The 22,315-nt window shown below is 39.4% G+C and overlaps 1 protein-coding gene across 1 annotated transcript in view; it reads left to right on the top strand.

Annotated features, from left to right (window-relative positions):
• The window catches only part of STARD9 (StAR related lipid transfer domain containing 9), a 1,457,104-nt gene that overhangs the window by 1,216,746 nt on the left and 218,043 nt on the right, over window positions 1-22,315 (top strand). The window contains exon 25 of the mRNA XM_044073541.1: window positions 5,833-6,015. Within this exon, the coding sequence (XP_043929476.1) occupies window positions 5,833-6,015 (183 nt within the window). The remainder of the gene's footprint in view (window positions 1-5,832; window positions 6,016-22,315) is intronic.

The following is a 22,315-nucleotide window of genomic DNA, read 5'->3' on the forward strand; positions in this document are numbered from 1 at the left end:
GGAATTGTCTCTGAAGTTCCTGACCTAGTTAAAACATCGTTATGGTTATCCTTGGATGTGATAGCAATATTTTATTCATACTTGGCTTTTCAGGTGCTGATTTTTTTCTGTTTACCCTCATGAGTCACTTTTAAGGCAAGGGGATTTGAGTTAATTTCTCCGGGCTTCTAGGAGTTTTTTTCTTTTGTTCACTGAAGAACTGGAACCACACGAGATATGTAAAAGGTGAAAAGCAGTTGATTTATTGTACAAACACCACAGACATAAAAGATAGCTTCTTTTGATATAAAACACTTGTAAGTGCTTTTGTCTGATAATACAAACTTCTTCCGACAGCATACAACATTCATAAAGAGCTTTAAATATCCCGCTCTGAATTAAGCTCAAAAATGTTTGACGACTCATATATGGAACATTTATGTTAGTAACGTTGGACATTGTATCATTATTTACTGTGATTCCGAATGAATATGGGCTGGATGCAATAAGAAGTTTTCTTGGTTCTGAAACATGCATGCAAGCAAGGGAAATAGAAAATGTTTGTGCCTTATTGGATGTTGTTTTGACAAAAAATATTTTTTTGTTTGATAAGTTTTATCTTCAGCTTACTGGGGTGGCAATGGGCACCCCAGTGGCAAATACATATGCAAATCTAGTATTGTACCAATGGGAAAAGCAATTTCTTCTAAATAGCTGTAATACTTTTAATGCTAAGATAACGTTCTATAAAATATTTGTGGATGATTGCTTTTTCATATGGGAGGGTACCTCTGATGAATTAAGTAATTACATTGATTATTTGAATATGACAACTAATTTTTTGAAATTTAAAATGACTTCATCCACAGAAGCTATAAACTTCTTGGACATTCGACTTTATATTAAACATAATAGAATGCAAACAATGATTTATAAGAAAGAAGTGAATGCCAATAGATATATTAGGAAAAATAGCATGCATGCAATGCACACCTTTAAAGGAGTACTAAAAGCCCAGCTAATAAGAGTCAGTAAACTGAATACAGAGGGTGTTAACTTTACATTTCAAGCGGAAGAGATGATACAAGATTTTATAGGACTTGGCTATTTTCTTCAGCATATAAATGCAGTATATGAAGAGGTAAAAATGAAAAGAAGTGGTGAATATAGCCCTTTCTTTAGTAGTGGCATGAGACAGTAAGGGCATTAGATAGAAAAAAAGACGTACTTAGATATGTTTCTACTTATAATGCCCTTACAAGGGATGTATGTAATATAATAGAAAAGAATTCGATGATAATGTTAACTATGCCAGAGGTAAAAGATATAATAGGAATAAAACCAAAATTTTCCTTTAGAAATCTAGAAAATGTAAAGCAAAAATTATGTTTTAAAAATTTCAAAGAAAAAAAGATAGAATATTTAAGTAAGAATTTAACTCAGAAGTGCTACAATTGTACTTGCTGCGTAGACATATATGATTCGTCAAACATTTTTGAGCACCCTGTAACTAAGCAAAAATTTGAGTTTAAATGTTTGGCTAACTGTAATACACCCCGAGTAGTATATCTAGCAACTTGTGTCAATTGCTCAGCATATTATGTAGGAAAAACAACTAGAAAACTAAAAGAACGTATAATAGAGCATAAATCCGAAATTAGAAGGGGAATACTAAACAATGCACTCAGTAAGCACATTATAGAAAATGAAGGCCATACTTTTAAATTTGGAGTAATATGTGAAGTAAATTTAGGTATGAGGGGAAGGGGATATTAACAATATGCTAGAATTAAAAGAATTTGAGTGGATTATTAGGTTAGATGCTGAGGCAAAACCAGGTTTGAATGTAACAGTTAGTTTAAAGCCAGTGTTAATTAAAAGACAGAGAAATATTTGATTTTTTTGCTTACATGGTCTTAATATATATTTTAATATTATATTATAGATTTAGGTTTTTAAATAGAGAATATTTTAGATATGAATATTTATGAATGATTATATATGTGGAATGTCTTATATGTTACATTAGATATAGATATTTCTTTAAGAAAAAGATTTTTTATATAAAAAGTAGTGTTTTAAATACGTAATTAAAAGGTGTTTCTGGTAGGCTGGCTGAATAATGTGTTTTTAATTGTTATCCCTATTTAAATGGCTTTGATATTCACTTGATGTTATGTACTGATGAAGGGTGGTTAACCCAAAAGCTTTACCTGTTATTAAATCTTTCTTTTGGCACACAGAAGTGTTTTGGAGTATAGTACATGATTGCGCCATATTCATAGCAACCAGATCTAGTAAGTCTGAAACCTAAGCAGGGGAAGCACTAATTGGTTGCTAGATTTGTCACTGGCAGTATCCAAGAACATTTGTGCATATGCGTTATTTTTGGAGTATGTTAGGAAATTTGTGAATAATTGAAATCACACGTAATGATTGTGTTAGGTTCAGTAGTTAGGAATTCTGATTTGTTGAGGTTGGGTTCATAGGCTATTGTCATCATGGAGTGGTTTCTGTAATGGTCCATGATTTAGAGGGTGGACTTGCTTGTAGTCACCAGGATATGGAGGAGTTCTAGGTCATTATCTTGCTGGATTAAATGTGATTTAATGGAATTTGGAATAAAAACAGACACTCAGCAGAGACAAAGCTGTTCATGTTTCAACAGAATGTCCAGATTTTTGCCCCATCTTTTTTGTCTATTCCTCATACAATTTGTTTCTTTCCTGGCAAGTCAGTGAGAATTAAAGTCATTAAATAATGACAGACATTTAACTTTGACTTCTTATCCATCAAAAATGCATGCTAATACAAAACCCGTTCTAGCAATTTCCTAAGTTTATAAAAGCAATAATTAAAATCTGTCCCTTTTTTGGGCCTTTGTCCCCCATTATTTTGGCCTTGCCCAGATTTCTTGTGCTAAGAGGTTGAGAGGTGTAATTGGTAGAAGGTCTAAATGAGTGATGGACATTAAAACCAGGTAGAAAATGAGTATTGTCATTACATTTGAACCACATTTCTATAATTGTACAGAGTTCTATGTTTTTCAAATGTTAGGAAAAGCTTGAGGGCAGGGCAACTTTTTGTTTCTGTTTTTAGCATTAAGCAATGCTGTGGTAATATAGACCTGGTTTGAAATGTATTAGGTAAGTAGGTGTACACGACTGACTTTGCCTAAGAAAGGGACTACTGGTAAATGTCTTTACCGGTATGCAGAGTATCCAGAAAGAGACATGAAGGCCATCCATACCAAAGCTGATAGGACTGTGGACCATCCTCTTTCAAGTTGTCACTCATTGGCAACCCCCCTGGAACTGAGCCAATTGCTGAAGTTGATTATTTTTGTCTGTGATGTGGCATCATTCACAGTGATGTTAAGAAATGCTCAAGACTAGTTTACCATCATCAGAAGCATGCACACAGAGCTCAGCCACATCTTTCTTCATATCATCCAAACTGGAACATCAAAGGTTGTTCACTGCCACGTGTAATTCCAGTTATGCATATTGGGGGTGAATGCATCTAAGAGCCTTGGTGACATCACCAATTCTGGCAAGCCCGTTGACATCTGTCACACTGTTTTCTCATCCTGGTGAGTATGTCTAGCAGTGGGTTCCTGCAAGTGGTTTAACAACTAACTGAAGGATTGCACTTTCACTATCAAAATTGGCAATGCCATCTCTGATATGGAAATAGTTATAGTAGACAACCCACGGTGCTCTGTTTTGGATTCCGTCTTCTTTTCATTTTTCATTAAAGACCTATGTTTCCTTCCAAAAAAGTAAGTGACACTATGTTTCCTTCCAAAAAAGTAAGTGACATTATTGCTGATTACTTTGTTATAATAAAAGAAACCAAAGTGGCAGGCGCTCTTCAGAAATGTCTTTAGGATGAATTTAAGCTTGTTTGCTCATGGCTTTCCTTTAATAAACATTTACTTAATCCATATAATCCAGGAGATGAACTTGGTAGACAATTATATACATACAGTTTCAGTCATTTACACCAAAAGAAAACATATGTACACAAAATTGTTATTTACACTAGAAGGAGCAGTACACAAAGTTAATATGCATCAATAAAATGTTACAAATAGAAGCAATATCTTGCAAAAAACTTACACATTTTTAAAAATAATTGGTGCCTTTTGACACAGTTTAAGGACTAGATCATATACCATGTTAAAAGATAGGTAAATAAAAATGTCTTCAGTGAAGATAACTAAGCAAATGCATGGAAAATGGAATGTCGTAAACTAATGACACAACTGTCAAACTTTATGGAGTAAACTGAGAATTGTTGAACTGTTCTTTTAATTTCTCCAAATGTTTTGGGTTTCTACTACCATGACAGGAATTGTCCCCTTTCCTAAGACATGGCACAGTTAAAGTTAATTGGATTAGTTTTGCTTCAGTCTTTGGTGTTTGCCAAATTCTGTTATCAGCACTCTTCTCTGTATGATAGCAGTAGTATATTTAAGTGATTTGCTTTTTGGTTATATTGAGTTATATAAATAACCTGCTGTGCATTGTTTTACTGTTATGCTTAAGTTGTATTAATTTATAGTTAAAGTCTTATCTTTTTGAGTGCTCTCTGAAAATGGACTAACATTGTTCAACAAAATATGCAGAAATAGAATGCTGCTTGTGTTTTTCCTCCTTATTTAACAGAACACTTGATTCATCCAGAATGTGTAGAAAGGCATTCTACCAAAAGTGAACAATTTTCAGGAACTAGCTTAAGAAAATAAAAAAGACTAAAATCGCACACTGGCTGGGATTCATAAAAAAGTGCTGCATGCCTGTACAGTACTAGTATGTCAAAGTATAGTATAGTATTCCAAAGACATGTATTGGAGCATTTCTCCCAGGGCCTCCGCTGAAAACAGGCTCTGTGGAACCTAGTCGGACTTTCCCAGTCAACAAATGTTAAATAAATAAATAAAAATAAATATTTGAAGAGTTCACTGTAGAGGCCAGCCAACAAAACATATTAGCATTGTTAATGGACTACCCATGTTCTAGGCATGGCAAATTCATTCACTGATTAACTCTGAGCCATATGCAGTATGTTACTGAAAGCCAGTCTCAGTCTTTGCACAGTCTCATATAGATGATTTTGATTTAGGAAACAGTTACACCCAATCTGGAGTACTTTGCCAGAAGCTCTCTTCCTAAACTACAGTACTTACTGGACTATCATATGATTTTATGATTATGATAATTTGTAGAAGTGTAGTAGTAGTCTTACAGGCTACTGGTAAAAGCAATATCAGTAACAAGAAAGAAGAGAGGATTGTAACACAGTGCCTTCCATAATTTTTGGTTTGGAATTGCAGACCTGAGAGTGTAGAATGTAGAAGCTGGCCCCACACTTCAGTGTATATTGAAAATGATGCACTTGATCCCAAAATACTTGCTTTGAGTGTAAGTGAACACTTAGACTCAGAGCAGGTCTTTTTAAATCTGGCCCCAGGTTAAAAATAAATGGGCCTTGCATAGAAGTAAGCCATTTACACTGAGAGCAAGTCTTTTGGAATCTGGCTCAATTTGTTCAGGTTTTTATATCTATTTACTGCAATACTTTTTTTTTGTATTACTGTATTTTGATTTCATGTGCAAAAACATCAGATGAAACAGTCCAAATATAGTATCATAGTTGACAGTGAAGCACATCATAACGTCACAACATTATCACATAAAGATCACCAATTGTGATACCCACTTCTAACTGAATGCCAAGTTAATGTTTCCATGAAAGCAGCTTATAAATCAGAAAACTAAGTAAAATGTTGTTTTCTCATTTCGCTGGTTTTATATATACTGTTTATGTTCTATGTTGCTCCCGTAATAGGCATATGAAAACTATAGAAAAACTCAGGAGAGAAAGAGAGGAACGAATTCAGACTCTCAGGCGGAGCCGCAGTCTCAGCCCCCGTCGGCACCCAATCTTATCTCCTCAGAGAGACTTGGATCTGCCTAGCAGGCGCAGAGAATACCTACAGCAACTTCGAAAGGATGTGGTAGAAACCACCAGGTGATACCTCTGTAGATTTGACATCTGCAAATTATTTCTTAGTTTGTTGCTGTTCAGTAAAATCTGAAAAAAATTGCTTGACTTATTCTGCTTATTTTAAACAGAACTGTATCCACACCATAAGCACTGTTTTTAGGATTGCACTAACTGGGGGGATGGAAGGAAAATCCATTCAGATATATACATTCCATGGGGGGGGGGGGCTAAAGAGAAATGATTACCCTTGACCTATACTGGCACTGTTCTTGTTATGGACCTTGGGTGAACCAAGAAAAGAAACTACCACAAATAGGTCACCAAAGAAGATGAGGAAGCAGATATAATGCTAATTTTCAGAATATCATGCAGAGTTCATATGTCTTACTACTTCCCCACATCTTTGAGTGTACTGCATTCCGAATCCATCTCCTATGTATTCTGTGGTGGCTATTAGTCATATCTAATTCTCTGTACTTGTGCTAAAAAATATTACATAATGAGTTTTCAACATTCTTGCAGACTGTAGTTTTCATGTGCTAACCGTACTGGATATCCAGACTACCCCCCCCCCAAATACTTTATTTTATTTTATTTTTACTCCCCTTGTTTAATTGATTGATGCATGAATGGCATGCTTTTATAAGTGTTACCCCCCCCCCCCAATATTCATGAGTAGAAGTTAATTTAGGTGTCCAGAGTCTGAGAAGTAAGATAGAAAGTAGTCTTAAGACCACATCGATTTTGATGACTGGGAATGGGGTAGGCATATATTTACACTGAGTTAAAGATATCTTATTTGCAAACAGTAAAAAATGTTTGGAATTGATACTCCTGGTATTTTTGTAGATATTTCCAATTCTGTTGAGGCTCATTATGACTGATACTGCTACCAAGACAGGAGTAGGTTAAAATATCTTAGCTGGATAATGCTTTGAATTGTGAAATACAGTTTCACTTAAAGTAACAAAAATTCAATTACGTGAGTGTCCAACAATAAAAATGAGATATGGTACTTGTTACTGCTCTCAGTTTTTTTGGTACGTAAGTAAAACTATTAGAAAAGTTAGTATATGTTTACATGAATGCATTAGAAAGGTATGTAGTACTTCGCCAGTTAGTTTGGTTGTAATGCATGTGACTTTGTTGGTGTGTAGGGGATTCTGCTTGTAAAATTATATTGTTTTGAATCAAGTAGTGGATTATAATGCTAAAAATTACCAGAATAAATTATTGCCAGTGGAAGCCTTTTACATATTGAAATATAAAACTGTCATTCCTATAGGATTAAAAGTTGATCTGGACTGGGATAATTTAATTGTACAAGTTAGAATTCATTTTTTGTTTAGGTAAGGTACAACAAAGAAATAATTGAATTAGCTAATTGAATATATGAAGTCATAAGTAGAATATAACAGTTGTGTTAGAGAGGTCTGTAACCCCAAGGAGGTTATTTCACTGAAGTGTCAGAGTGAGTTGCTAGTAAGTTACATGCCTGTAAGCTTCTTCTTGCTTCCAGATGTTCTTTGTGTTTCACTGTTGCAGTCATCACATTTGGGGTTATCCCTGCCAGGGTAGCCCTCGGTTGATCTGAATAGTAGAGACTTTGTATTTTTGCATAGGTTGCTGTTGCTTGAGGACTGACGTCAGGTCATCAGTGGTATAAAGGAAGGCACCAAAAGACAGAAAGAAAGTACTGACAAAAGTTTTGTCTGAAGTTCTTTTCTTGAGGACGAAAGCTCTTACTAGCTTTCTATTGTCTTACAATAAACTTTTTTGCTTTACTTTGTGGACTACCAGCATTTTCTGCAATGTACCAGTGGTTTTATTGTGGAGTATTTGGTACGCACACTTCTGCAGTTTGGTCAGTATAAAGGAAGGCAGCCTTTCTTGAGCACTGGACATATGGGGTAAAAAAGTATACACCTCAGCTACTCTTGCTATCAGGGCAGTAAATTGTCAGTTCAATATGCTTAAGTATTAGTAACATACCTTGGAACTCCTTAAACAAAACATTTCCTCCTTTCCCGCATGGGCAGAATCTAAAGATTTACAGGATTTAATGCATTCTGCTGGTCAAGTAACTAAACACACTTTGCACTGTGGTTTTGATGCCCTAGAAGCTTCTTGCAGGGCAGCAGTCACTGGATGTGTCATTAGAAGATATGCATGGCTTAAGGAACAACCCCTGCCATACCATGTCAAATCAAAATTGTTAGAAGCACCCTTGCACAAAAGTAACTTATTTGGTACTAAACCAGAAGAGGTCTTAAAAGATATGGAAGAAAAAGCAAAATCTATGCAGACTGTTAAAGATTTCTTACAGGTACAACCCACTAGGTTCAGCAGGCATTTTCCATCCAAGCACTGGTCCTTTCCTGCTCCTAGTAAACAGTGCCAGCCTGGGCCCTGTGGAAACAGACCTCCCAGAAAGCAGTCCCAAGGGTTGCAGAGGTCTAAGCAGTGGACTGCCTCCACTTCAAAACCAGGGAGTTCTAAGCCACCCCCTTATGGTAAGAACTCACAAGGACTCACCCCCTTCCAACCTCGTCTCTGCCCACCTTCACATACCCCTAGGAGGATAACTCTCCTTTCAATCGAGCACCTGGGCCACCATTACCATGGACGAATGGGTTCTGAACATTGTGTCTCAGGGGTACAAATTCTCCTTCCACACCCTTCCAACCCCAAAAGGGTTCTCAGATCTCCCACCAAATCATTGGACAGAGGCTCAAAAGCAAATCCATTCCATGCTCTCCTTGGGGGCAGTAGAGAACATTCCTGCAGAGCAGATAGGCCAAGGCTTCTACTCCAGGCTTTTTCTGGTACCCAGAAAAGAGGGCATATGGCACACCACCCTCGATCTAGCCATTTTAAGCACCTTCCTGGTGATCCCTTTGGCTTACCTACTGCTCCCAGAATTTTCACAAAATGCCTGGCTCCTACCATTGCCTTTTGCAGACAAAGAAATATTCAAATTTACCCCTAATTAGATGACTGCCTTATTCAGGCAGACAGCCAGGAAAAGCTGCTCAAAGACCTGGCCTTTGTAAAGGACCTACTAACCTCCCTAGGGTTACACAGTCGGAGAAAAGAAATCCAAACAGGTACCCACCAAAAGGATAATCTTCCTGGGAGCAAGTCTGGACACAGCATCCCAGATGGCATACCTAACACCCGAGAAACAAATTTTCCTATCAGCATACTTCTCTCAACTGGTCACCAGGCCCCAGCTTTCTGCAACGAAAATCCTGCAAGCCCTGGGGTTCATGGTATCTTGCATAATCCTCATTCCATATGCCAGACTGCATATGAGGAAACTTTAATGGTACCTAAAGTGCCTTTGGTGTCAACACTCTCAAGATGTGGAAACTCTTCTACCTGTTATTCCTTGCCTGAGGAAGGAATTTCTTTGGTGGGCAACAGCCTGCTCCCACAACAAGGGACTGCCCTTCTCCCCACACTCTGCCACCCAGACCCTCACCACAGACTCATCAGACTACGCTTGGGGTGCACACCTGGATGGCAAGTGCATTCTGGGCCAATGGAACCCCCAGCAACTCCACCTGCACATCAGTCAAAAAGAGATGATGGCTGTGCAGCAGGCCTTGATAGCTTTCAAACCCCTTCTCTCTCCAGGAGTTCTCCTGATCAGAACAGACACCACTGTGATGTGATACATCAACAAGCAGGGAGGGACTCACTTCTACCTGCTGTGTAGGCTGGCCTTGACCCTTTGGTTCACAGCCTCTTTCATGCAACTACACCTGTTAGCACAATGCCTGCCAGGCTCTTTCAACTCCCTGGCAGACCAATTAAGCAGAAAGCTTTTGGACCCCCATGAGTGGCAGCTCAACAGAAACACCTTCTTCCTAATAACCCCGGAGGTTGACCTCTTTGCCTCCCACACCAACCATCAGCTCAGCAAATGCTGCACCAGGGAGAATCGCTGCATGGCATGGAAAGTGGATGCCCTGTCCTTCGCTTGGGTAAACCTCTCGATCTATACCTTTCCTTTCCTCCCCTACCTCTCATTCACAGGATACTGCTCAAAATAAGGGAGGAAAAACCAAGGACCATTCTCATAGCCCCAGACTGGCCCAGGCAACACTGGTGTATCCCGTGCTGCACAGCCTGTCCCCACTGCCTCCATGGAATCTTCCTCAGATCCCAAACCTCCTAACCCAGAGGGAAGGGGAATTCATGCATCCCCAATTGCAGACACTCAATTTGGCAGCTTGGCTTATACCCTAACACCTGACCAATCTGCCATACTCAGTAAACAGGTTCTGGATGTTGTCTGAGATGCCAGATGCCCTATCACCAGAAAGTCTTATGCAGATAAATGGATAAGGTTCTGCACCTGGATCCAAGCTAAGGGGACCAGTACAGCACAACCCTCCATCCCTCTCATCCTGGATTACTTAGCTGACCTACTACACAGTGGTCTGTCTTTCTCATGTATTAAAATTCATACCTCTGCTATTTCTGTTCATTTTCCCACTGAGCAGTCCCTTTTTTCACACCCTCTGATTAAACAGTTCCTCAGAGGAGCTAGCAACTTGAGGCCCCCCCAGAAGGGCACCAACACCAGCTTGGGACCTTAACTTTGTCTTGGAAAAGCTCACCCTGCCTCCTCTCGAACCAGCTTCTGCAGAGCTAAAATTTCTCTCCTGGAAGATAGCCTTCCTCCTAGCCATCACTTCAGACAGAAGAGTCTCTGAGCTGGAAGCACTTGTGGCTGTGGAACCCTTCATCATCTTCCATGCAGACAGGGTCTCCATCCTTCATGCCTAAAGTGGTGTCCAGTGTGGCTCTCAACCAATCCATCAATTTGCCCACCTTCTTTCTTAACCCTTAAAACAAGGGGGAAAGGATTCTGCACTCTAGATGTGCATAGATAGCTCAGATACTGTCTGTACAGGACTAAACCCTTCATAAAGTCTGATAAATTTATGATTAGCTGTACTTCAGCGGCAGAGGGCAAAGCCATCCCCAAGCAAACCATTTCCAAATGGATAGCACACTGCATCCAGTTCTGCTACAAACAACATAGCAAGCCTCCCCCCAAGGGGGTCAGGACACACTCCACCAGAGCAGCCTCCACCTCTGCAGCTTTCCTTAGATGAGTCCTCACCAGGGACATCCTGGAGGCTGCCACCTGGACATCTGTTCACACTTTTACCAAGCATTAAGACCTGCCTCTCTTCTCCAAATCCAGGGCAGGGTTTGCCTCTGCAGTCTTGCGGGGCATGCTAGCCAGCCCCTAGCTTCCTTGACTGCCTCCACCCATATCCTCAGCTTTGGGAATCTACCCAATTGTGATGACTGCAACAGTGAAACACGAAGAACATAGTACAGTTGTGTACACTTACCATAATTGTAGATGTTCAAGTGTCTTCACTGTTGAAGTCCTGGTTTCCCTCCCTCCATCCCCCTTTTCTCTCTCTCTCTCCTTACAAGAAACTTTTTGGTATTTACTTTCTACTGGTGGGGTTCTTCCACCATATCCTGGCTCCCACTTGGGGGCTCCTGACAGGTTAGGGCAAGAAAAAATGATGTAATGGTGTAGGCTGCCTTCCTTTATACCACTGATGACCTGACGTCAGTCCTCAGGTGACAGCAACCGACCCAGAAATACTAAGGCTCTGGTATTCAGGCCAGCCAAGGGCTACCCTGGCAGGGATAACCCCAAATGTGATGACTGCAACAGTGAAGACACTCCAACATCTACATTTATGGTAAGTGTATATAAATGTACTTTTTTCCAGTTGGACTGCCTAACACTTTGAATTAAACTCTGTCTTGGATTGTGACAAGGGATCACCCCCCTAAACATTTTATTCCACTGTGGATATTGAGAGCATAAGATTAAAAAAAAATCTCTTAATTCTGCTGTTTGTGTCTAATATGGTATTTATTTTTATGTATAGCACAAATCTCTTGCCTTGAGTCTATACTTTAAACATACTTACTCAATGGAGTTTTTATGACTGAATGAACTTTAGCAAAAAGAAATGGAGACCATTTAATACTAAAAAGATGCTGCACGGTGCAGTGGAAAAGCATTAGTTTAGCTCAGTGTTCACAGAGCATCTCACATCTCTGCTGTTAAACTGACCTCCAGACTTGGCCTCCAGACTTGGAACTTACAAATGACATAGGTTCCCCTGACTTACAGCCTTGAACTGTCTGACATGAATGTACTCCTAGCTGTCAGGCAGTTTGACTATTGAACTTCCAAGTAAGTAAAACTATACTAAAATGGGTTTTGGCAGTGGAAGAACTAGGATGGAATGTCTCGTTGCTTAAGATTGTGTTTAAATCTTCCTATTTTCATAAACAAGAACCCACATATTTCACAACAGTGATTATCAAAACATGAGTTCTTCTGTGCATTGTAGCAATTTTAATTTTTCTATATCCTGATATTGCTGCTCTTTGGCAACACATGTCGGGTTTGCATGAGTAACGTATTATTGCGTCTTTGAGTTGCCAAATGCTTCTCTGATATGACATGATGCATTCCCCATCACCATGCTTGAGATCAGGGCTGTACTAGCACAGAACTACCTCAGCCAAGTTTTTCAGCTTCTGTTCCCTTTCCTTAATCTTCTTGTAAAGATTTAGAATTACTTTGCCTACTTTTTTCTTTGTCATTAATCAACAGTCTCTTTCCAGTCTCATGCCACATAGTTCATAACATGCAATCCCATCAGTATCAGTGCATCATCTCCTTCCTACTCTGCGCTATCCTTTCATTCTCCATTCGGCAGGCAGATATTCCAGGTCATTTCCCCCTTCTGATCAAGCTTTTCCCCTGTGTATCACTTATTTGCCAATATTTCACAGGAGATGAGATGTAGAGGCTCAAAAAAAACATAATTCATTGTAGCAGTCAGGAGAAAGTCTGGTCCTAAGTTACTTTAGCAAGGAGGTAAGAAAGAACTGTACATAGTTTGCATCAAAAGTCATTTTAATAAAGAAAGATTAAAGATATTAACATGCTTAGTCTCAGTGAAAGTTGATAGGGGCCTGACAGAAGCATGGCTCCAGAGGAGCTCTCTTGTTCCAGGTCAGTACCACGGAAAAATGTAATGTGTGAAAACAAGACAGCACCTTATCAGAATACAAGGTGGATAGCTTGGGGAATGTATGAGAAAGTATTATTTCACTAAAGGGGTAGTGGTGCAGCCTTTTGAAAAGGAAGTAGGTCAAAATGGTAAATGCATTCATGAATGCATTGGGGCAGAAAGAAGGCTATTCTTATGAACTCTGAGGAAAGTGGGAGATTAAGATCTTGTATAAGTAGGACCTACACACTGTATAAAAACAATGGGCAGACTAGGCAGGCCATAAGTTCCTAATTTATAGTGGTAATCTGTATTATGTTTTTTTACATCAGATTGGCTTATGTCTGCAAATAAGCTTATGGAGAACTACACTGTTTGGTAATTTCTTTATCTGATGGATTCCCAGTTCCAGATCTGAGATCCTTGTTGTCCCCCTCCTTATTTGAGAAAACTAGATTAAAGACTGCTCTTTCTTGTATAGATTGTAGTGATAGCTTTATGAGGCTTGTCCCTTGTAAGGCACACAGCATTGTCCTGCTCTTAGGTATGTCTGCAGTCAAAACATTCCAACTTACATCTGGCATACCAAAGTCCTACATCAACAGCACTTCCCCTTTCTTAGCCATCCTGAGAATAGCAACTTTTGTTTTTCTGTCATTTTCAGATGTTCTGTATACAGTACCTATACATAATGCAGTGACGTAGTTGGTGGGGGGGGGGGGGCAAGAGGGGTGGTCTGCCCTGGGCAGCACTTTTTTTTTTTTTACTTCACTGGCCAAGGTACTGTCACATTTACTTTTTAATTATAAAAAAAACAAATAAATATATATATATATATATATATATATATATATATATATATATATATATACTGTTTTTGTTTTTAAGGGCATTCTTCTTTAAGAACAGCCCAGTCCCACACACTTGTCGTGTCACGTCTGTGCATGCATTGTCGCACAGATGTCCTGTTCTTCCTTTCTGCCCATGCGCAATTTTAAATACAAGATATTCCATTGCATTCTTGTGTTGCTGTCTGCATCTCTGTGTTTCCTACAGCCTGTCCACCTCTTCTTTTGTCAGTACAACATACAGGTAAAGTTATTAGATGATGAGTTAGGAATTGGCAAAATTATTTAAATGTAGACAGTATTTCAGCTTATGTTTAATGAAAAGAAGTGCAAAACAGTATGCGTTTGATGATGGCCTGGATTTCACTTTGCTGCTTTTGCACTGCAGTGAATTGCAAGACTCAGCATGTTACCACAGCTTCCCAATTGTTTATAGCTTTTCTTTATTGTTTTTACTTGATTTGTTTAATTTGTTTTTACTTGATTTGTTTAATTTGTATAACTTCATCTTTGTCATGCTTGATTTCTTGATAACCATTTTATTTGTTTTACAGGGCTGTATTACTGATTAAAAAAACATTGATTCACTTTTCTGCTGCATTGTTTTTACCTTCTTGCTCAATCTGCTGTTTTCCCAAGCTATGTGTTTTTTTGTATGGGACTTACTTGTGATTGTTTCATGAAGAGATGAGGTCCGAGTCCCATGACTCCTGTCCTGCCCTGTGCCATCTCACATGGGGTCTACATTTTAATGTTTACCTTCCCTTACTATTTCACTGACCCACCAGCTTAAACATATTTAAATACTAATTCCTTCTTTCTCACATTGTGCATCTGTAACACTACAAATTTCTGTTACTACTTCTAAATCTACTTTTCTTCCATACTTATATTTTTGCTTTTATATATTTTAAGATCTTCACTTCACCTTCTTATGACTATAGAACTCTACCCTTTAGATTATTTCTTATCTTTATCCAAGCCTAGCATTTCAAGTTTCATTGCACAGTGTTTCTTCCCAGTGATTAGCTTTTCTGCATCCTCTTCATTAGTTACAGATCTCTTTAATGTGGAATTATTTAGATGATTTTTATTTCTGCAGAGACTGTGATGGCATACCTCCCAACTGTACAAATTTTTGCAGAATGTCCAGATTTTTACCTCATATTTTTGGTCTGTTTTTCATAAAATTGTTTGTAAGGGCAATATTTAAATTAAAAAAATGTCCCTATTTTGGGGCCTTTATCCCACTTTTATTTATGGCTTTATCCAAATTTCTTGCTGTAAGAAGTTAGAGGTATGAGTGAATTGTAATTACAGAAGTTTAATTAGACTTTTGTGATGGAAATATTGTGAACTGGGCAGTTTTGTCATTATTGGTTATATAAACAATACATTTAAAACGTGCTCTAACAAGTGTGCTATATTATACATGGAGTATAATTTAATACATTCAGGAAGTGAGTCAAAGAACACATGCATGTTTGCATGGTCCCAAAAATGTTTACAAGGGGCCTATGATTTGAAAACAGCTAAAATGTAAACTTTATCTGCCACTGACCAGATGCATTTTCTTTGAATGTGGGTTTCAATGCTGTTTCAATGAATGTGAGTTTCAAGGGCACAGAATTTTTAATGCTAAGTCTGTTTTCATTGTGAGACTGTATTGCTTTGTTTAGCAAATGTCTATCAGTGTTTGTGCTATAAAATTCAAGTCATCATCATCATCAGCCCCTTTATTCCCATTTGTTTTTCTGAATGGGGTTGGGGTATAGTGTTGATTGTCGCCAACTCTCTCGATTCAGTGCCACACTCATGCCTGACTATTGCAGATCTTCTTTCACACAATCCATCCACCTCCTTGTTGGATGTGCTCACTTCCTCTTACCTTCTTCCTCACCAGATTGTCTTCTGGTTTTCTGCACGTGTCCAAACCACCATAATCTGTTCTTTTCTGCAACTGGAGCTACTTTGGCTTCTGCTCTTATGTCCTCATTTCTTCGTCTGTCCCACAGTGTGCATCCTATCACCCTTCACAGGCACTTCATTTCTATCACCTCTAGCTTCTTCGGATGTTCTGCCTTTACTGGCCAAGTGTCTGTACCATACAGTAGTACTGTTCACACCACTGTCTTGTACACCTTACTTTTCAGCTTCTTTGGCATTCTTCTGTGATATAATATAAAATTTAAAATAGAAGTTTTAAATTAAATCCAAATCATTGTAGAAGTAAAGCAGAAAACAGTATGTACATTACAGTGTTTATGGTAAATGGGGAGAAATAGCCAATTAATGGGACACTGGAATGGCTGCAGGGGGGAGGGATGTGTGTGTTGGGGGGCCCATTTGACCATGATTTTGTGATGGGGAGGGGCAGAAAATTCAAAGACAGACCCAGGTGGCACAAACATTGGCATAATGTGCTGCCATTCTGAGTCTGCAGTGTGACCAACACAGTCTTCTGTCCCCAGTTACTTCTTTGATCTTTTCTCTTAATTAAAGGACCAGACCATCTCTTCCTCCTCCTGTTCGATCCCATCTATTCCTCATACTAAGTATCTTCCACTGTATGTTTACTCCCCAGTCATGGTACTTCATGTTTTTGTCACTGTCATACTACCAAGACACTGATCTTTCATGAAAGACACTAGCTCGTGTAGCATTTTATCTAACATGTGGTTATTCCTGCTCATTACCTTACACATTTTTTACTTCTCCTTGCTTAGATTGTTTTGCTTTTTTCTGTCTTTACCACTAATCTTCTGATCATGTTCCTTCTGAGTATATATGTATCTCTTGCGTGGAGAAACCAGGATTTCCTTGATGCTTTTTTGTGCCTTCCTAAACACTTGTTAATGAAGCAGTTTTACATTTCCAACTGTCCTGTTATTCTCAGTCCAAAATTATGCAAACCCACTGTACCAGAATAGCCCTTTATTTCTCCAAATGAGTCCTAGGTTCCAAATGAAGTTAAAGCTATCTCATCTCTGCAGTAACTGTCCAGAGATTTTTGTTTTGAGACTAAATATGCAAATTGTCTTCATTTATGCAATGGACAAGCAGTGCCTTAGTGAATTTTACCTTGTCATTTGGTCTTCCATTGACACTGCCAAATGTTTAGCTCTAAAGCTTTATGTTAAATATGTGGTTTACATGGGAAGCATTTTTAAGAAATTGGTTCAAAGTAATGCATACCTTAATAGCATTGTAAAGGGGAAGTTTGGTGGTGGTAGTTTAACTGATGAAGGTGAATTATTTGCAAGGGAACACTTAATAACCTCCTATCTGAACTACAGAATGGTAAAAAGACAATTTTAAGCCTGTTAGAAGTTCAGATATTGAGAAGGTGTTAGCTAAAAGGAAGGATTTTGGAGCAGGTATGTTACTCAACTCATCAATAGATGAGCCAGTCATTCTTAAGTTAGCAACAACTGGAAAATATGTAGAGGGTTGTTCAATTTGATCAACAATATGGGAACCAACCATTATTAGTCAGAAAAATAGACAAGTATTGTAAATGTATTTTTCCAAAAAATATTGAATTTCTTGGTCCTTAATCAAATATGGAAAGCTAATGGCACCTACAAATGTTTTGATTGCAAGCAGTGTAGATTTCATATATTAAGGGGTGTCTTCATTTAATGTTAATGATCATAGAGTGAAAGTTTATGGTATCTTTAACTATAACTCCACATGTATTGTATATTTATTGACATTTTATAATGGAGAAAACATACAGAGCATTTTACAATACATGAACATATGTGTGTTGTAGATGCTATGATCAAAACAAAATGCTGTGTACAGGTGTGCATAGATGTGCAGAAAAGGTAAGAATTATTTATATTCTTCATTCATAGTCAGTGTTGCAGCACTGATTCATAGCTCTTCCAGTGTCTTTACATCATCCCTAGCTAAGAAATGTCCATGGACTGACATCTGGATGTCAGTGTATAAGAGGGGCATCCATCAGAGCTATCTTCCAATTTTTTCAAGCCATGGAGTCCGATATGGTACATTTAATTTAACACAGTCCACGGATTAACTGTGCTTTTAGTTAAATACCCCACTAGGGAAAATTTCTTGTAATTAATCTTTAAAAAGGTCAATAACTGCTTAAAGTGTGGGAAGTAAATGCCATATAAAAATTTCCACTCTGTTTTGTTTAGGGCCTCAGCACGATGTTTCTGTTGTCAGGATTATGCTAGTTTTTGCTTGAAAATCCGTAAGCACTGGGCCAAAATCCTTGCAGCCACCATGGTGTCCTCAGCCCCAGCCCCATCTGCTTCTTCACATGCTTCAACTCGTCCAGTTCCTTGCCCAAGAAATGCAAAGATAAGAAAATGAAAGAGATGGAGTCTCTGCATGAAGGAGAACTTTCCCCATCTGCAGTCGGGTCAGTGGATGACTCAGGCAAGTTGCCTCTGCAGTCCCCTGGTTGGACGACCACTAGAATTGGGCCCTCTGGTATGACCGTTTGGAAGACCACAATGGCAGAAGCCCAGTATGGTTATGGCTACTTCCACATTGACATTGGCTGAGTCCAAAGATGCTCTGCAGGCTTCAGTTTCTGATATTTGAGTGTTGATTACTGAAGAAGATAAATTTACTTCTTCGGCAGCTGTGTAAGAACAAACTATCGCAAACTGAACAAAAGGTCTTGGTTGCCCACCCACTTACTGCGGCCTTGCTTTCAAAACTTTAGACTCCTAAATCAGAGAAACTGGTTAGCTTGCCCTAGCATTCAACCCAGTCTTCAACTGCTTCAGCCCAGGATGAGCACAGGACCTGCTTAAGATAGTCCAAACGTTCATGACTTTTATGAAGTCCAGGGAGCCCAGCCAGCCACAGGCGTCTGCCTTTGAAACTTGTCTTTCTAAAAGGGGGGATGTTATCTTCAGGAGAACTTAGACTCCTCAGAATCCAAAGATGAAGAAGACTTGCCTTATGCTGAACACCTTCCCTGACTCTTGATTCAGGTAATACCCTCTCTTATGCTTCTTCTCCTTAGGATTTGCTCTTTGGGGATACATTGCTCAAGATGCAGGCTTTTAACTGGAAGAACAAAGAATATTCTCTGGCCCAAACTCATTATAGAAAACTTATAAGCCTTCCATCTCTCAGGCCACTGGCTATTCCCCCAGTACATATAGTTCTAGATTATATCTTTAAGGACATCTCTCTGTACCCTGACTTCTTACCACCTGCCCCTAGAAAGCTGGAGTGTTTTTATAGGGTTTGTCTCACCCACATACACCTCCACAAGAACACATAAGCAGATCCCTCGGTAGTATATACTGAATCCACCAAGAGTGCCCCTTAGGTTGCAATTAAATACCCTTTGCTTAATGGTAAAGAGAGCATATTGTTAGATAGATTTGGCAAAAAGACCTACACATATGCTGCCATCACTTTAAGGACACTCAGCTGACAATTTCACATAGTAAAGTACTTAAGATTCCTTACAAGAACAAATCATTGCTAAACAGATGGCATTTCAGATAAGGTCCTGTAGAGAGACTTGCAGGAGACAGCTAGATCAACACTCCAGGTATCTAGACATTCAATGGAATGTGGTTACAATGCACTGGCTGCATCACACAGAACAGCTGCTATAGGTTTTGTCACTAGCAGACACACTGACCAAGTAAACTGAACTCCTGGACACCCCACTGGATAATAAGTTCCTGGCCCCCCTGCAGAGAAAATCTTTGAGAAATTGGGCAAAATGGGGAAACAAATCAAAACTGTAAAATAATTTCTGTCCCACCACACCTAGATATAACAGGAATTATCCTTCTAAATTATCCTTCTAAATCTTGGCATCTGCCTACAAGACAAGAAAAAGGGGAGGCTTCCCCAAGCCAAGAGGCCAAGACAGACTAGACAGTGGCAACCTGAACAGCACCCTAGAACTGGAGGATCAGAGGACCCTATCCCTCCAGAGAGCAGCTGTGACTATACACAGCACCCACCCATCTCCAAACCCACTTCACCATCACCGTCCCTCAAACAAGGAGACTGTCTTCCTTCCTACAGCAGTGGAAATTCATCACTGGGGACCGGCGGTTCCTAAGTATTGTAGAAAAAGGCTATTCCATTCAGTTCAGGGAAAGCCCCAACACCACTTTCTAGGGATACCACAGGCCCCCAAAAGACCAAGAGGGCCTTCTCCTCCCCCCATCTTGCTAGAAGTTCTGCAACAAGGGTCCATTCAACTAGTCCCTGCAGGAGATGAGGGTGCAGGGTTTTATTCAATGATATTTCTTGTCCCAAGAAAAGGAAGGCACCTGGAGAACTATTTTAAACTTGTCAAAGTTAAACAATTTCGTGCACATTCCCAAATTTAAAATGTTAACCCTATAAAAACTGTTACGCACGATGTTTCAAGGAGCCTGTATGACTACCCTTAACCTGAAGGATGCTAGTGCCTACCTTCACATTTCTGTAGCGCAGGAAATGTCTTCACTATGGCAGCAGGTTTGCATTACTAGTTCTGTGCTTTACCATTTGGCTTATCCATTGCTGCCAGAGTTTTCACCAAATGGCTAGCTCTAGTTATAGCCCACTGCAAAACCCTGTGGGTTCAAACTTATTCTTACCTGGAAAACTGTCTTGTACAGGGGAAGCCCATCCTGGAACTTCAAGCAATCCTGCAAATCACCATGGACTACTTCCAGAAGGTGGGTCTAACACTCAACCTCCACAAGTCCCACAATAATTGTCTTTGTGGGTACACTGACAGATTCAGTACAAGAAAAGGCCTTCCTACCCCAAGACAAGTTTTTTTTCCTTGACAAACTATCTGCACAATGTACTTTTAAGGCAAACAGTCTCTATAAGGGAATGCCTAAAGGCATTGGAATACATGGCATCCTGTATCCTAATAGATCCACTTGCAAAGCTACACATGGGAAATCTCCAATAGTTCCTAAAAATAAACTTGTGAACTATATTCTAAACCCCTGGAAACCCTGGTGCTTCTTCTCACCTGACTAAAATGGAGGTATTTTGGTGTAAAGACGTCATCCTGTGGGACCCATGGAAGAATTCTTTACCAGTGACATAAAACCATCACCTCAGACAGTTCAGAAATAGTCTGAGAGCACACTTAGGACCGCTGAAAGGTGCAGGGTATCTGGACACCAGAGCAAAGGAAATTGCACATAAAGCAGAAAGAAATACTGGCATTGCTTCTAGTGATAAAATTCCAAGAACATTGCAGATCTGGACAGACATCACAGTTATATGGTATACAAACAAACAAGGGGGAACTCATTCTTGCTGCATTTGCTGGTTGGCAGTAAATATTGTCACATGGCACAAGAACTGCAGCTGGCACTAATAGGATCCTACATCCTCCAGAACAGCACCATTGTAGACTGACTGAGCAAGTTCCTACTGGACCCCAATAAATGAATGCTGAAGAGAGAGATGTTCTTGGACCTCACCCACCAAAAGAGAGACACCCCAATATTGATCTCTTTGTCATCAGAATAGACAACTACAAAGATTCTGCTTTGGAACTCAACAGACAGGGACATGGAGTGCAGACGGCTTATCCTTCAAATGGACAGACCTCGTCCTGTATATCTTTCGTCCCTTACCATTGATCCCCAGCATTTTGATAAAAGTGACATCAGACAGACTGAGCATGATACTCACAGTCACCTTCTGTCCAAGACAATACTGGTTCTCCCTCCTGTTGTCCCTCAGTGAAGAGGGAGACAATTATTTCACCAATGATAGACCTACTCACCCAGTTAAAGGAGTCTGTCATTCATCCGCACATGAACACACACAAACTAAGTACATGGAGGATTGCATTTCAGTTCCAGAAAATGTAAACTACTGTATTGAGGTGCTACCTTTCTTGAGAGAGTCAAGAAAACCAACAACCAGAAAGTCATACTTCTACAATGCCAGGTTTAAGGTGTCATTCCTTCTCATGTGGGCATTAATCTACTGTTGGAATACCTTTCAGGATTATTTGACCAGGGCCTTCCTTATTCCAGTATTAAGATGCATGCTTCAGCCATTTCTTCTTGCCTTCACTGCTTCCCACCTAGCTATTCTCAAATCACCTGAAACCTTTCCTAAAAGGGATTATACACCTAAGACCTGCCAGGATGGGACTTGAACTGTGTGTTAGAAAAAGTTACCCTGCCACCTTTTGAGCTATCAGCTGCTGCTCCTTTAAAGATGCTCACTCGGAAGACTGCCCTAGTGATAACAATCACCTTAGCCAGGCAGGTTTCAGAACTACAAGCCCTTATGTGCAAAAAACGTTGTTTTTAACAGAGATAGAGATAACCTTCAGAACGAACTCCTCCTTTATGCTCAGTGTAGTATCAGAACTCTGAATCAAGCTATTTACCTGTCAATGTTTTTTCCTAACCAGCA

This window comes from Protopterus annectens, chromosome 6.part0 (genome assembly GCF_019279795.1).
Source record: "Protopterus annectens isolate FY-2018-M chromosome 6.part0, PAN1.0, whole genome shotgun sequence".
NCBI classification, from domain to species: Eukaryota; Metazoa; Chordata; order Ceratodontiformes; family Protopteridae; genus Protopterus; species Protopterus annectens.